Consider the following 14,619-nt stretch of genomic DNA (forward strand, 5'->3'; position numbering starts at 1 on the left):
TCCACTGGGGTATTGAGGACAGGAGAGTGATTTGTGGTATCACACGAGGCTCCTGACTAGGGCGCCTCCCTAGTATCGTTCGTGGAGTGGCCTGACCAGCGTGGCTGATCCAGAACCTGCCAGCAGACCTGCTGGACTTGTGGTTGACGGCCTCCACGGCGGTGCCCCCAGTGGACCCGTGTTTTGGCTGGCCTGTGTTTGGGGTAGACTCAGCTTGGTCGAAGGATTCGTCAAGAGACCACGAAAGCACCGAAGACTTAGCACCGAGAGCTTGGATCCAGAGTCTTCAGGAGAAGACGTTTGTGTACAGTGTTAATACCCCTCCCCCCGTGTAATCTTTTTATATATTATTTATTGGTGGTGGTCAATATATTATATTAAGTTCTTGACTTTATTTCCCTTCCCCTTTAAGTTACTTGCGTCACGGATCTCATCCCTTGAAAGCCACTACTGGCTTGGGGTAGGATACCCTTCTCTAATAACATCAGAGTAAGAACCCCGTTGCGTCCCGAGAGGGCCGTAACAGGTAGTGTGTAGAGTGTGGTGTAGAGTAGCATGTGTAGTGGGTGGTGTAGTGTTGTGGCGTTTGGACGCCTGGTATGGAGGGTGGTGTTGTGGAGTACATAGCGGCACAGGAGGCCAGGTGGTGGTGGGTACGGTGAGTATCGGTGTAATGAGGTCAGGTGCGTCAGGACGCAGAGCCTGGCTGTTGAGAGACGTGGTGTTATAATGAGGCCATCAGTGGTTGGGTTGACCTGAGGTGATGGTGTGTCGGAGTGAGTAAGTCTTATTGATAAGATTATAATGTAGAATTTCAAAATTTCAGGTGTTGGTGGCTGCAGTGGGCGAGCCAAGTAGCAACATTAAAAGTTTTTCCTTATTATCTACTTGACCAAAAAATACAGAAATTTAATTTTTTGCCACAAAAACAGTGTTTTTCTATTATATAAGGTTGCAAAGTGATTTATAAAAAGAAATCATCAAAGCTTATACATTGCTCTTTCATGAATTAATTAAAGCAACAAAATAATTTAAGAATACTTCACACATCTGTCAAACAACATTTAACATTAATATAAATATTTTAAAGAATACTCCATATATATAATATTCAAACCTGAAATTATTATTTATTGAATACATAAAGAGACAAAGAGCGAATTTTAGCAAAACTTAAAATAAATTTTATTCGATCTGTGAAAAACTAAATGTTTTAAGAATGTTTCTTTCAACTATAAAATGCCTCTTCCAATAAATTATAATTTATTTAAAAAGTATTTTTAATATATAGGGAAGAAAATAGATTTACAATAACCATATATATTATAAACAAATTATATATAATTATTGTTACCTTTTTTTGGATTAAACGTTGCTCAAATGCCTGTTGCATCATTTTCGCGACTTGTCATTCCCACAACCTTTGAAAATGTTTGTGAAATTCGCAGCATCATTTTGTGTTTCCTTCGACATGTTTCGTGTTAGGAACTTGTTGGTGTTATGGGTCGTGTTAGGAACTTGTTGGTGTTATGGGTCGTGTTAGGAACTTGTTGGTGTTATGGGTCGTGTTAGGAACTTGTTGGTGTTATGGGTCGTGTTAGGAACTTGTTGGTGTTATGGGTCGTGTTGGGACGATGTTGGTGGTTATGGGTCGTGTTGGGACCATGTTGGTAATTATGGGTCGTGTTGGGACCATGTTGGTGGTTATGGGTCGTACTGGGACCATGTTGGTGGTTATGGGTCGTGTTGGGACCATGCTGGTTGTTATGGGTCGTACTGGGACCATGTTGGTGGTTATGGGTCGTACTGGGACCATGTTGGTGGTTATGGGTCGTACTGGGACCATGTTGGTGGTTATGGGTCGCGTTGGGACCATGTTGGTGGCTATGGGTCGTACTGGGACCATGATGTTGGTTATGGGTCGTACTGGGACCATGTTGGTGGTTATGGGTCGTACTGGGACCATGTTGGTGGTTATGGGTCGTACTGGGACCATGTTGGTGGTTATGGGTCGTGTTGGGACCATGCTGGTTGTTATGGGTCGTACTGGGACCATGTTGGTGGTTATGGGTCGTACTGGGACCATGTTGGTGGTTATGGGTCGTACTGGGACCATGTTGGTGGTTATGGGTCGTGTTGGGACCATGTTGGTGGTTATGGGTCGTGTTGGGACCATGTTGGTGGTTATGGGTCGTACTGGGACCATGTTGGTGGTTATGGGTCGTACTGGGACCATGTTGGTGGTTATGGGTCGTACTGGGACCATGTTGGTGGTTATGGGTCGTGTTGAGACCATGTTGGTGGTTATGGGTCGTACTGGGACCATGTTGGTGGTTATGGGTCGTACTGGGACCATGTTGGTGGTTATGGGTCGTACTGGGACCATGTTGGTGGTTATGGGTCGTACTGGGACCATGTTGGTGGTTATGGGTCGTGTTGGGACCATGTTGGTGGTTATGGGTCGTACTGGGACCATGTTGGTGGTTATGGGTCGTACTGGGACCATGTTGGTGGTTATGGGTCGTACTGGGACCATGTTGGTGGTTATGGGTCGTACTGGGACCATGTTGGTGGTTATGGGTCGTGTTCGGACCATGTTGGTGGTTATGGGTCGTACTGGGACCATGTTGGTGGTTATGGGTCGTGTTGAGACCATGTTGGTGGTAATGTGTCGTACTGGGACCATGTTGGTGGTTATGTGTCGTACTGGGACCATGTTGGTGGTTATGGGTCGTACTGGGACCATGTTGGTGGTTATGGGTCGTAGTTAGACCATATTGGTGGTTATGGGTCGTGAGGAGAGAAGTGGACAGTTGGCAACCAGGGGGAGATGGAGCAGAGATAATGTGAGGAGTAGTGATGACTGTCATTGTTGGTGATGCCACAGTTGTGGCGGGCCTGTGGGGTGGGGGGCGTTCCTGTTCTGTGGGGTTGAGTGGGGGGGACGGAGGGAAGTCGGGGAGACTGCGTGGAGACGGTTAAGTTTGTTATGAGGATGGCGGAGCATTGTGGGGGCAGGTTGGTTGCGGGAGGAGGGGTAGAGTGTGGGAGATGGTTGGATAGCGCTCAACTTCGTGTGGACAGGGAGTTGGGAGACAGTTGGGTGGTGCTTATCCATAGTATTGTGGTGGGGGTTGGGGCGGGGGAGGGGAGGGGTCATCGTGTTTCTGGGACTGTGGTGTGATGCTGGCAGGGTGCCAGTGTGCGGCAGGCCATCACGGGACATACTACGCTCTCTGGTCACTCTAGGTTTTCATATCACATTCTCTCTCCCTCATATCTGTGTGAGGTAAGTACCCTGAGCCAGACGAAGCCCTGTGTCATAGTGTGCTCCAATATATCGTTGTACGGTGTCACCCGAGCCTGACCAAGCCCTCAACATCCCTGGGAATAACTTAAGTGTTTCCAGTTATAAATAACATTTGCCCTCGATGCATTAGAACATAGGTTCTGTAAATATACTGTTGTTTTACGACGTTGTTTGCATAAACCCATCTCTAAACACCGCCACTCAACTAAGATGGCCCAGCATAAATACAGTTCAAAGCTATAACTTCATTAAACGTTCAGTAATACCATTTTTTGATGATGATCCTTAGAGAAATCCTTTAGAGTGATCTAGCTGCAGTGAAGTGACTCACGATCAATGTGAGCGGGACCAGGACCTCGCCTAGGACCACCCGACTCCGTACCCGACCTGGCGCACTGTGCGTCGGTATGTATTGCTCTCGTATATGTAAAACTCGAACTGGCCTTGATGAAGCCGTCAGCCCTTGTAGAGTGAGGATAATACACACAACTGCGGACAGGGGCAAGCAAAATGCCACAGTTACATATAATATTATTTTCCAGTGTCAGGACCAGTCACTGATGCACTTGTTTATAGTAAAAGGGATACAATGTGTATTGTTTCGCATGTCAGGGACAGACACATATGTATTGTTTCGCATGTCAGAGACAGTCACATATGTATTGTTATGCATGTCAGGGACAGTCATATATGTATTGCTTTGGATGTCAAGGGATAGTCATATATGCATTGCTTTGCATGTCAGGGATAGTCACGTATGTCATTTTGGACAATTGTCCAGGACAATTGATAAAAAACTTATTATAGTCAATGATTGTTATATATGTAATTTTTTACAATAATCAGGGAATGTCGCACATGGTTTTGATTACTAAGGTCAGGGACAGTCACATAAGAAATTGTTTACCAATGCTTGGGACAGTCTTATAATTGTAAAAATAGTCACATAAACGGTATTGTTTTCTTTTCTTGTCAAAAAAAATGTTTATTCTGGTAAAGTACATGCATACAAGAATTGATAGATTTATAGAGCTAGTACATACAATGCCTAAAGCCATTATTACGCAAAGCGTTTCGGGCAGGACACTGACACTGTCATTCATGTATGGTATTGTTACCCATTGTCTGGGAAACTCAGATAATATAATGTTTTCCACAGTCAGGAGCAAACATATACGGTACTGTTTACCACAGTAGCAGCAGTCACACATGTGGTATTGTTTACCACAACAGTAATAGTCACATATTATATTTTTACAACAGCAGCATTCACATATGGTATTGTTTACCACAGTAGCACCAGTAACATGTGGTATTGTTTACCACAGTAGCACCAGTAACATGTGGAATTGTTTACCACAGTAACAGCAATCACATGTGGTACTGTTTACCACAGTAAAGACAGACAAGCAACTCATGGTATAAAGAACATAAGAATATAAAAATAAAGGTAACTGCAGAAGGCCTACTGGCCCATACGAAGCAGCGCCTATTTATAACCACCCAATCCCACTCATATACATGTCGAACCCACGCTTGAAACAATCGAGGGACCCCACCTCCACTACGCTACGCGGTAATTGATTCCACAAATAAACAACCCTGATACCGAATTAGTATTTAGCCATGTCCTTCCTAAATCTAAACTTATCTAATTTATACCCATTGATTCGTGTTCTGCTGTGTGTTGATACCTTTAATACCCTAGTAATATCCCTTTTTTATATCCATTCATCCACTTATACACCTCTATCATGTTACCCCGAATTCTTTGCCTTTCCAGTGAATGTAATTTAAGCTTTGTCAATCTTTCTTCATATGACGGGTTTCGCATTTAGGGGGATTAACATTGTCATCCTACGCTAGACGCGTTTTAGTGAATTTATATCCATTCTATAGTACGGCGACCAAAACTGAACTGCATAATCTACATGGAGCCTAATCAGAGCAAGATATAGCTGAAGAACAAAACCAGGTGTCTTATTAGTAACGTTTTGATTAATAAATCCCAGTGTCTTATTTGCCTTATTACGAACATTTATGCATTGATTTTTGGTTTTAAATTCTTACTAATCATAACTCCCAGATCCCTTTCGCATTCCGACTTCGCAATCTCAATGCCATCTAGCTCGTATCTTGTAACTATACATCATTACCTAAATTGAACACACTATTGTTTACGATAAATACAGTATTGCTTACCGTAGAAGCAGCAGTCACATGTGGTATTGAGTACCACAATAGCAGCCAACACTCATGTCCCTGCCAACATTTTCTCGTTTTAAAAAAAATGATGAAAATCACATTTTATTGTTTTAATTACGTTTTAAATTACGTTTTACTCACGTGATTAAGAATTTTTAAATACGATTATACAACGGGAGTTCATAATGATTTAATAAAACGTGTTTTAAATGTTATGATATAACGTTTTACAACGAAGGTTTCTTAAACGTTAATTCTAATTATTAATTATTGAAATATTTAGGTATAATAATATTTATTGAATTTAGAAAGATAGAGACAGAGAGAAAAGGAAACAGAGAGAGAGAGAGAGAGAGAGAGAGAGAGAGAGAGAGAGAGAGAGAGAGAGAGAGAGAGAGAGAGAGAGAGAGAGAGAGAGAGAGAGAGAGGGAGAGAAGAGAGAGCGAGAGAGAGAGAGAGAAGAAGAAGAAGAGAGAGAAAGAGAGAGAGAGAGAGAGAGAGAGAGAGAGAGAGAGAGAGAGAGAGAGAGAGAGAGAGAGAGAGAGAGAGAGAGAGAGAGAGAGAGAGAGAGAGAGAGAGAGAGAGAGAGAGAGAGAGAGAGAGAGAGAGAGAGAGAGAGAGAGACAGAGCGAGAGAGAGAAAGAGAGGAAGAGATAGAGATAGAGAGAGTGAGAAGAAGAGAGAGGCAGAGAGAGAGAGAGAGAGAGAGAGAGAGAGAGACAGAGCGAGAGAGAGAAAGAGAGGAAGAGATAGAGATAGAGAGAGTGAGAAGAAGAGAGAGGCAGAGAGAGAGAGAGAGAGAGAGAGAGAGAGAGACGTCTTGGGGGGCCCCACAGCAGGAGAGAGACCGGCTGCGTTCCGCTGGCTTATGTGCCTACAGGTCAAGGGTTGTTTATATAAACAGTATCGTTGACACTCACTTTCCCTATGGGCCCCAAGAATATCTCCATACAACAATTCTGGTGATAGTGCTTGCCTATTAGAACTCTAGCATACTCACAGCAAATGCACATACACCTAGCATACACAAACCTAGCACACACACACACACACACACACCACACCACACACACACACACACACACACAAACACACACACACACACACACACACACACACACACACACACACACACACACACACACACACACACACACACACACACAAGCACACACGCACACACGCAAACACGCACTCGCACATGCACGCACACGTGCGCGCACACACACACACACACACACACACACACACACACACACACACACACACACACACACACACACACACACACACACACACACACACACAATGACTAGAAGGGGTTCAAGGTCAATCACCAGCAGGGATGAGGAGGAGGACAGATTTATAGACAAATTAATAGGGAAATTTGTAGAGAGAAGGAGTGATTGGTTGGAGGATCTAATCCAGGGGATTAAAAGTGAGGTATTTCAGCAAATACAGGATGCGGTAGAGAGGCAGAAACAAGAATTTATGCTCTATGTTCAGGAAGAGATTAGGAAGGGAAGAGAGGACTGGGAGAGGGAATGTGCTCGTATCACAAACGAATTAGGAAGGATTAGCAGCATGGCTAAGGATAGAGGAGTAATGGGGGATGGGTTAGTGACTGAGGTTGGGATGGGGAATCCCCAGGGGACAGGCTACCAGCATGACAATGAATTACTGAGGAGACGGTCTATTATAATACATGGATTATTCGAATCTAGGGCACCAACAAGACAAGAGAGAATAGAAACAGAAAAATACGAATTGCACGAGATATTGAGGTGTATTGGAGCAGAGATGGCAGAACGCGAGGTGGATATCAATCGACGGGTTGGACCTTACAATTGTACCAAGAATAGACCTGTTCTGGTGCAATTCTCCAATGAGGAGGCAGTGGAGTACATAATGAGGAGCAAGCATTTACTCAGAGGAAGTGAAACCCATTACAATGTGTTTATAGAGAGGTTTATGACGAAAGATGAGCAAACAGCCCACAAAAATAGATGGCAACAACGACACCGAAATAGTCTCTCAGGTAGTCTCACCTCCCAGGTCACATCCCAGGTCACCTCCCAGGGCACCTCCCAGGTCACCTCCCAGGTCGCATCCTCCCCAACTCAGCCCTCCTATACATCCCCCCTGCCTCAGCCTCCCACAACCCCCCTGTCCCTTCCACATTTGCACCTCCACAACGATTCCCCTGCCCCTGCTACATCACACTTGTCAGCGACCCCAGTGGGTCAAGCCATGCCCTCCCCAAACCCACCTTCCCATCCCCCCTCCCCAAATACCCCTTCCCACTCCCCTGCCCCTTCTACCCCATTGACTTCAATTCCATCTACTCCATCCCAGCTTCCACTGCACCCCTCTTCCACTCACCCCCAAACCCCACCCAACCCTCACCCCTCCTATGCACCTCCAGCCCACATTTAACCCCCTCACCTTGTGACCCCCTAACACCTTCCCCCATCTCCCTCTTCCCCTCTTCTACCCCAAAACCCCCACCTACCCCCGATTCCCCCCTAACTAATATACCCTCTCTTCCACTCCCAGCACCCATGCTCCATTCTCATCTCAGCTCTCTGCCCTCAGTATCCCTCTTCCCCCCAACCTCTCAACCTCTATCTGACTCTCAGTCTCACTCTTTTTCTCAACCCCCCTATGCTATTCAGACCCCTAACTTTCAGACCCATTATGCCCTTCCTACCCCCCTAGATGCCCAGACCCCATTCGCCTACCAGGCACTCCCAGGCACCCCCCTAGCACCCCCCCACTCACCCCCACAGCCCCCACTTGCCCCCCAGACACCCCCCAGTTCCCCCCAGACCCCTGGTGAAAGGGGGAACTCTGACACCCGAGTTTCCAAGAAGAGTCTCAAGGTTTGGTACACCAATGCTGATGGGGTAGCCAATAAAGCAGAAGAGATAAAAGAAAGAGTTAGTGAGGCAGACCCAGACATAGTGGCAATAGTGGAAACTAAAATAAATGGCATGATCTCGGATGCAATCTTCCCAGAGGGGTACCAGGTGATAAGAAAAGAAAGGACACAGAGACAGGGAGGAGGAGTGGCACTACTAATAAAGCGGAAATGGAAGTTTGATGAGCTGGAAAATCCGGGTACCAATGAAAGCACAAGCTTCATACATGGAACTCTGACAGTGGATGGGAAGAAGATTGTAATCTTGATACTCTACAATCCCCCACCAAACAGTAGAAGGCCCAGGCAGGAGTACGAGGACAGCAACAAGACATGTATGGATGAACTGCAGAGGGCAGCAACTTTAGCGCATAGAATGAGAGCGAAGCTGCTGGTCATGGGGGACCTAAATCACGGAGAGATAAATTGGGAAACGAGGAATCCCCATGGCGGGGAGGAGACCTGGGGAGCGAAGCTGGTAGACGTTATTGACAGGAATTTCCTAACACAGCATGTGAAAGAAGATACTAGGGAAAGAGGAGGGGATACGCCCAGCCTATTAGATCTCATTATCACTCAGAATGTAGAAGACATCGAGCAGTTGGAACATGAAATACCACTAGGAGCTAGTGACCATTGTGTCCTAGTCTTTGACTACATGATGGAGCTTAAAATTGTGACCAAAGGACAAGAGGTCCGGGAAAGGAGACTTGATTACAGAAAAGGGGACTACAGAAGGATAAGGGACTACCTGGGAGAAGTGCAGTGGGAGGAAGAACTTAGAGGAAAACAGTGCAAGGTATGATGAACCAAGTCATATTGAAATGCAAGGAGGCTGAAGATAGATTTATTCCAACAATAAAGGAAAAAAGCAGGAAGGAATATAATAACCCATGGTTTAATAGACAGTGTCAGGAAGCAAAGGTGAGAAGCAGGAGGGAGTGGAGGAAGTACAGAAGACAAAGGACAGAGGACAACAGGATTAGATGTAACAGAGCTAGGAATGATTACATTAACATAAGACGAGTGTCGGAAAGAAATTATGAGAACGATATTGCAGTCAAAGCGAAAAAGCAACCAAAATTACTACATAGCCATATAAGAAGGAAGATGTCGGTAAATGACCAAGTGACAAGACTGAGGAAAACAGAAGGGGCATATACAGAAAGCGACAAGGAAATCTGCGAGGTACTGAATGCAAAATTCCATGGAGTGTTCACAACCGAGCCTGAGCAGCTCCCATTGTTAGAAGAGATTACCCAAGATGAAAGACTATCGGATATAGAGGTGACAGCAGAGGATGTAATGAAACAGTTGACAACACTGGATGCAAATAAAGCTGTTGGACCAGACAAAGTATCACCGTGGATACTCAAAGAGGCAGCGCAGGCTCTCAGCGTGCCTCTGGCAATGATCTTTAATGAGTCACTTATGTCGGGAGAATTGCCCAGTTGCTGGAAGGAGGCAAATGTCGTACCGATTTTCAAAAAGGGTGATAGGGAGGAGGCACTTAACTACAGACCCGTATCACTGACAAGCATCCCCTGCAAAATACTTGAAAGAATAATTAGGCTAAGACTTCTTGAGCACCTGGAGAGCATTGGGTTTGTAAACAAGCACCAACATGGGTTCTGGACAGGGAAATCATGCCTAACAAACCTTTTAGAATTCTATGATAAAGTAACAAGGATAAGGCAGGACAGAGAAGGCTGGGCAGACTGCATATTTCTTGACTGCCAAAAGGCCTTTGATACGGTACCGCACATGAGACTGCTATACAAACTTGAGAGGCAGGCAGGAGTAAGCGGAAAGGCCCTAGTATGGGTGAAGAACTACCTAACAGGAAGGAGCCAGAGGGTAATGGTAAGGGGCGAAAAGTCGGACTGGCGAACAGTAACAAGTGGAGTACCTCAAGGATCGGTGCTGGGACCAATCCTCTTTCTAATTTACGTAAATGATATGTTTACAGGAGTGGAATCATACATGTCAATGTTTGCAGATGACGCAAAATTAATGAGAAGAGTTGTGACAGACGAGGATTGTAGGATCCTCCAAGAGGACTTACACAGGCTGCAGAGATGGTCAGGGAAATGGCTACTGGAGTTTAACACCAGTAAATGTAAAGTTATGGAAATGGGATCAGGTGACAGGAGACCAAAGGGACAGTACACAATGAAGGGGAACAGCCTACCTGTAACGATTCGAGAAAGAGACCTGGGAGTGGATGTGACACCTAATCTAACTCCTGAGGCACATATAAATAGGATAACGACAGCAGCGTACTCTACACTGGCGAAAATTAGAACTTCATTCAGAAACCTAAATGAGGAAGCTTTTAGGGCGCTTTACACTGCCTACGTGAGACCCGTCTTAGAGTATGCCGCGCCATCATGGAGCCCCCACCTGAAGAAACACATAAAGAAACTGGAGAAGGTTCAGAGGTTTGCGACGAGGCTTGTCCCAGAGCTACGAGGGATGGGATATGAAGAGCGGCTGAAGGAACTGAACCTTACGACACTAGAGAAAAGAAGGGAGAGAGGAGATATGATAGGGACATATAAAATACTCAGGGGAATTGACAAAGTGGAAATAGATGAAATGTTCACACGTAATAATAACAGAACGAAGGGACATGGGTGGAAACTGGAAACTCAGATGAGTCACAGAGATGTTAGGAAGTTTTCTTTTAGCGTGAGAGTAGTAGAAAAATGGAATGCACTTGGGGAACAGGTTGTGGAAGCAAATACTATTCATACTTTTAAAACTAGGTATGATAGGGAAATGGGACAGGAGTCATTGCTGTAAACAACCGATAGCTAGAAAGGCGGGATCCAAGAGTCAATGCTCGATCCTGCAAGCACATATAGGTGAGTACATATAGGTGAGTACACACACACACAAACACACACACACACACACACACACACACACACACACACACACACAGACAGAATGAGAGGAGAAGATGAACCAGTAATGCTTGATTTGATATTTACCCTAAATGAGTTGGATAGAAGGGAAGTTAAGATGGAAGCGCCCTTGGGAATGAGTGACCACAGTGTATTGAACTTTGAGTACCTGGTAGAGCTAGGACTTATCTCCCCCAAAAAAGAACTAGGAATCAAAAGGCTGGCATACCGAAAGGGGAATTATGAACAGATGAGAAGTTTCCTAAGTGAAATACCTTGGGACACAGACCTCAGAGATAAGTCTGTACAGGGTATGATGGACTATGTTACCCAAAAGTGTCAGGAGGCAGTAAACAGGTTCATCCCGGCCCAAAGGGAAAAATCCGAGAAGCAACAGAAGAATCCATGGTATAATAGGGCATGTATGGAAGCGAAGAAACTGAACAAAAGGGCGTGGAGGAACTTCCGGAATAACAGAACACCAGAAAGCAGAGAGAGATACTAGAAAACCAGGAATGAGTACGTCAGGGTGAGAAGAGAAGCAGAGAAAAGTTTTGAAAATGATATAGCAAACAAAGCCAAGACCGAACAAAAGCTACTCCACAGTCACATCAGAAGGAAAACAACAGTGAAAGAACAGGAATTGAAACTTCGAACAGGCGAGGACAGGTATACAGAGAATGACAGAGAGGTGTGTGAAGAACTCAACAAGAGGTTCCAGGAGGCCTTCACAATAGAACAAGGTGAGGCCACTGTGCTAGGAGAAAGGGAGGTAAACCAGGCGGCCTTGGAAGAGTTCGAAATTACGAGAGAGGAGGGTCAAGAGACACCTGCTGGATCTGGATGTTAGAAAGGCTGTTGGTCCAGATGGGATCTCACCATGGATACTGAAAGAGTGTGCAGAGGCACTTTGCTTGCCACTCTCCATAGTGTATAGTAAGTCATTAGAGACGGGAGACCTACCAGAAATATGGAAGACGGCGAATGTTGTCCCAATATACAAAAAGGGCGACAGGCAAGAGGCACTGAACTACAGGCCAGTGTCCTTGACTAGTATTCCATGCAAGGTGATGGAGAAGATCGTGAGAAAAAACCTGGTAACACATCTGGAGAGACGAGACTTTGTGACAAATCGCCAACATGGGTTCAGGGAGGGTAAATCTTGCCTTACAGGCTTGATAGAATTCTATGATCAGGTGACAAAGATTAAGCAAGAGAGGGCTTGGCGGATTGCATTTTCTTGGATTGTCGGAAAGCCTTTGACACAGTACCGCATAAGAGGCTGGTACATAAGCTGGAGAGACAGGCAAATGTATCTGGTAAGGTGCTCCAGTGGATAAGGGAGTATCTAAGCAATAGGAAGCAGAGAGTTATGGTGAGGGGTGAGACCTCCGATTGGCGTGAAGTCACCAGTGGAGTCCCACAGGGCTCTGTACTCGGTCCTATCTTGTTTCTGATATATGTAAATGATCTCCCAGAGGGTATTGATTAATTTCTCTCAATGTTTGTGGACGATGCTAAAATTATGAGAAAGATTAAAACAGAAGAGGACTGTTTGAGGCTTCAAGAAGACCTAGACAAGCTGAAGGAATGGTCGAACAAATGGTTGTTAAAGTTTAACCCAACCAAATGTAATGTAAGGAAGATAGGTGTAGGGAGCAGGAGGCCAGATACAAGGTATCATCTGGGAGAGGAAATTCTTCAGGAGTCAGAGAAGGAAAAAGACTTGGGGGCTGATATCACGCCAGACCTGTCTCCTGCAGCACATATCAAGCAGATAACATCAGCGGCATATGCCAGGCTGGCCAACATACGAACGGCATTCAGAAACTTGTGTAAAGAATCATTCAGAACTTTGTATACCTCATATGTCAGGCCAATCCTGGAGTATGCAGCCCCAGCATGGAGTCCGTATCTAGGCAAGGATAAGACTAAACTGGAAAAGGTTCAAAGGTTTGCCACCAGACTAGTACCCGAGCTGAGAGGTATGAGCTACGAGGAGAGACTACGGGAATTAAATCTCACTTCGCTGGAAGACAGAAGAGTTAGGGGGGACATGATCACCACATTCAAGATTCTGAAGGGAATTGATAGGGTAGATTCAGACAATCTATTTAACACAAGGGGCACACGCACAAGGGGACACAGGTGGAAACTGAGTGCCCAAATGAGCCACAGAGATATTAGAAAGAACTTTTTTAGTGTCAGAGTTGTTGACAAATGGAATGCATTAGGGGGTGATGTGGTGGAGGCTGACTCCATACACAGTTTCAAATGTAGATATGATAGAGCCCAATAGGCTCAGGAATCTTTACACCTGTTGATTGACGGTTGAGAAGCGGGACCAAAGAGCCAGAGCTCAACCCCCGCAAGCACAACTAGGTGAGTACACCCACCCACCCACACACACACACACACACACACACACACACACACACACACACACACACACACACACACACACACACACACACACATACACACACACACACACATACACACACACACACACACACACACACACATTCCCATTCCCCATTCCCATCATGTCCCCCTCCCACCTTTTTCCCCCTGTCCCCCCTCCCCCTTCATCCCATACCCTCCTCCCCCCTCACTGCGTATTCTCCATGTCCCCCCTACCTCCTTAACCCACACCCTACCTGTCCCCCCTTCCCTTAAACCCCCACCCCCCACCCCAAAATCCTCTGAGACCCTGCAAACCACCTCACAGATCCTCTCACCCACGGAACAGCTTCCCACACCAGCAGAATGCTCGCCAAGAAAGGGACATGAAAATGAACAGAAGAAAGTGAGCTTCAAGGCGATGTACACTAACATAGATGGGATTACAAATAAAACAAGTGAACTTGGAGAATGGGCACTAGAAGAAAACCCAGACATAATAGCACTCACAGAAACAAAGTTAACGAAAATCATAACAAACACAGTGTTTCCACAGGGCTACTATGTAGTGAGGAAAGAGAGAGAAGGGAGAGGAGGAGGTGGTGTAGCTCTGCTACTAAGAGAAGGTTGGAGTTTCGAAGAGATGGTAATTCAGAACTGTGAAGGTTTCAGTGACTACATTTCAGGCACCATAGCAACTGGAGGACAGAAAATTATAATAGTAGTCATATATAACCCCCCACCAAATGACAGAAGACCCAGACAGGAATATGATAGAAACAACTTGGCCACCATCAATATAATAGAGAGAGCAGCTTCTGTGGCTAGCAGGAACGGATCCAGACTTCTAATTATGGGAGACTTCAACCATG

General features: G+C 45.4%; 2 protein-coding genes across 2 annotated transcripts in view; both read left to right on the forward strand.

Moving 5' to 3' along the window:
- Positions 1-1,634: 1,634 nt before the first annotated feature.
- Positions 1,635-2,771, forward strand: LOC138353947 (mucin-19-like). The gene has a single exon (XM_069307382.1). It carries the CDS (start codon positions 1,635-1,637, stop codon positions 2,769-2,771), a length of 1,137 nt encoding a protein of 378 aa, XP_069163483.1.
- A 423-nt stretch (positions 2,772-3,194) lies between these two features.
- The window catches only part of LOC123747692 (phenazine biosynthesis-like domain-containing protein 1), a 62,698-nt gene continuing 51,273 nt past the window's right edge, over positions 3,195-14,619 (forward strand). Inside the window, exon 1 of the mRNA XM_069307383.1 lies at positions 3,195-3,289. The gene's annotated coding sequence lies outside the window, so the exon portion shown is untranslated. The remainder of the gene's footprint in view (positions 3,290-14,619) is intronic.

The sequence above is a fragment of the Procambarus clarkii genome, chromosome 60 (genome assembly GCF_040958095.1).
Source record: "Procambarus clarkii isolate CNS0578487 chromosome 60, FALCON_Pclarkii_2.0, whole genome shotgun sequence".
NCBI classification, from domain to species: Eukaryota; Metazoa; Arthropoda; class Malacostraca; order Decapoda; family Cambaridae; genus Procambarus; species Procambarus clarkii.

Excerpts from the sequence above, each read along its gene's own strand:
- LOC138353947 (XM_069307382.1), top strand. The coding sequence starts at position 1,635 with ATGTTGGTGGTTATGGGTCGTGTTGGGACCATGTTGGTAATTATGGGT.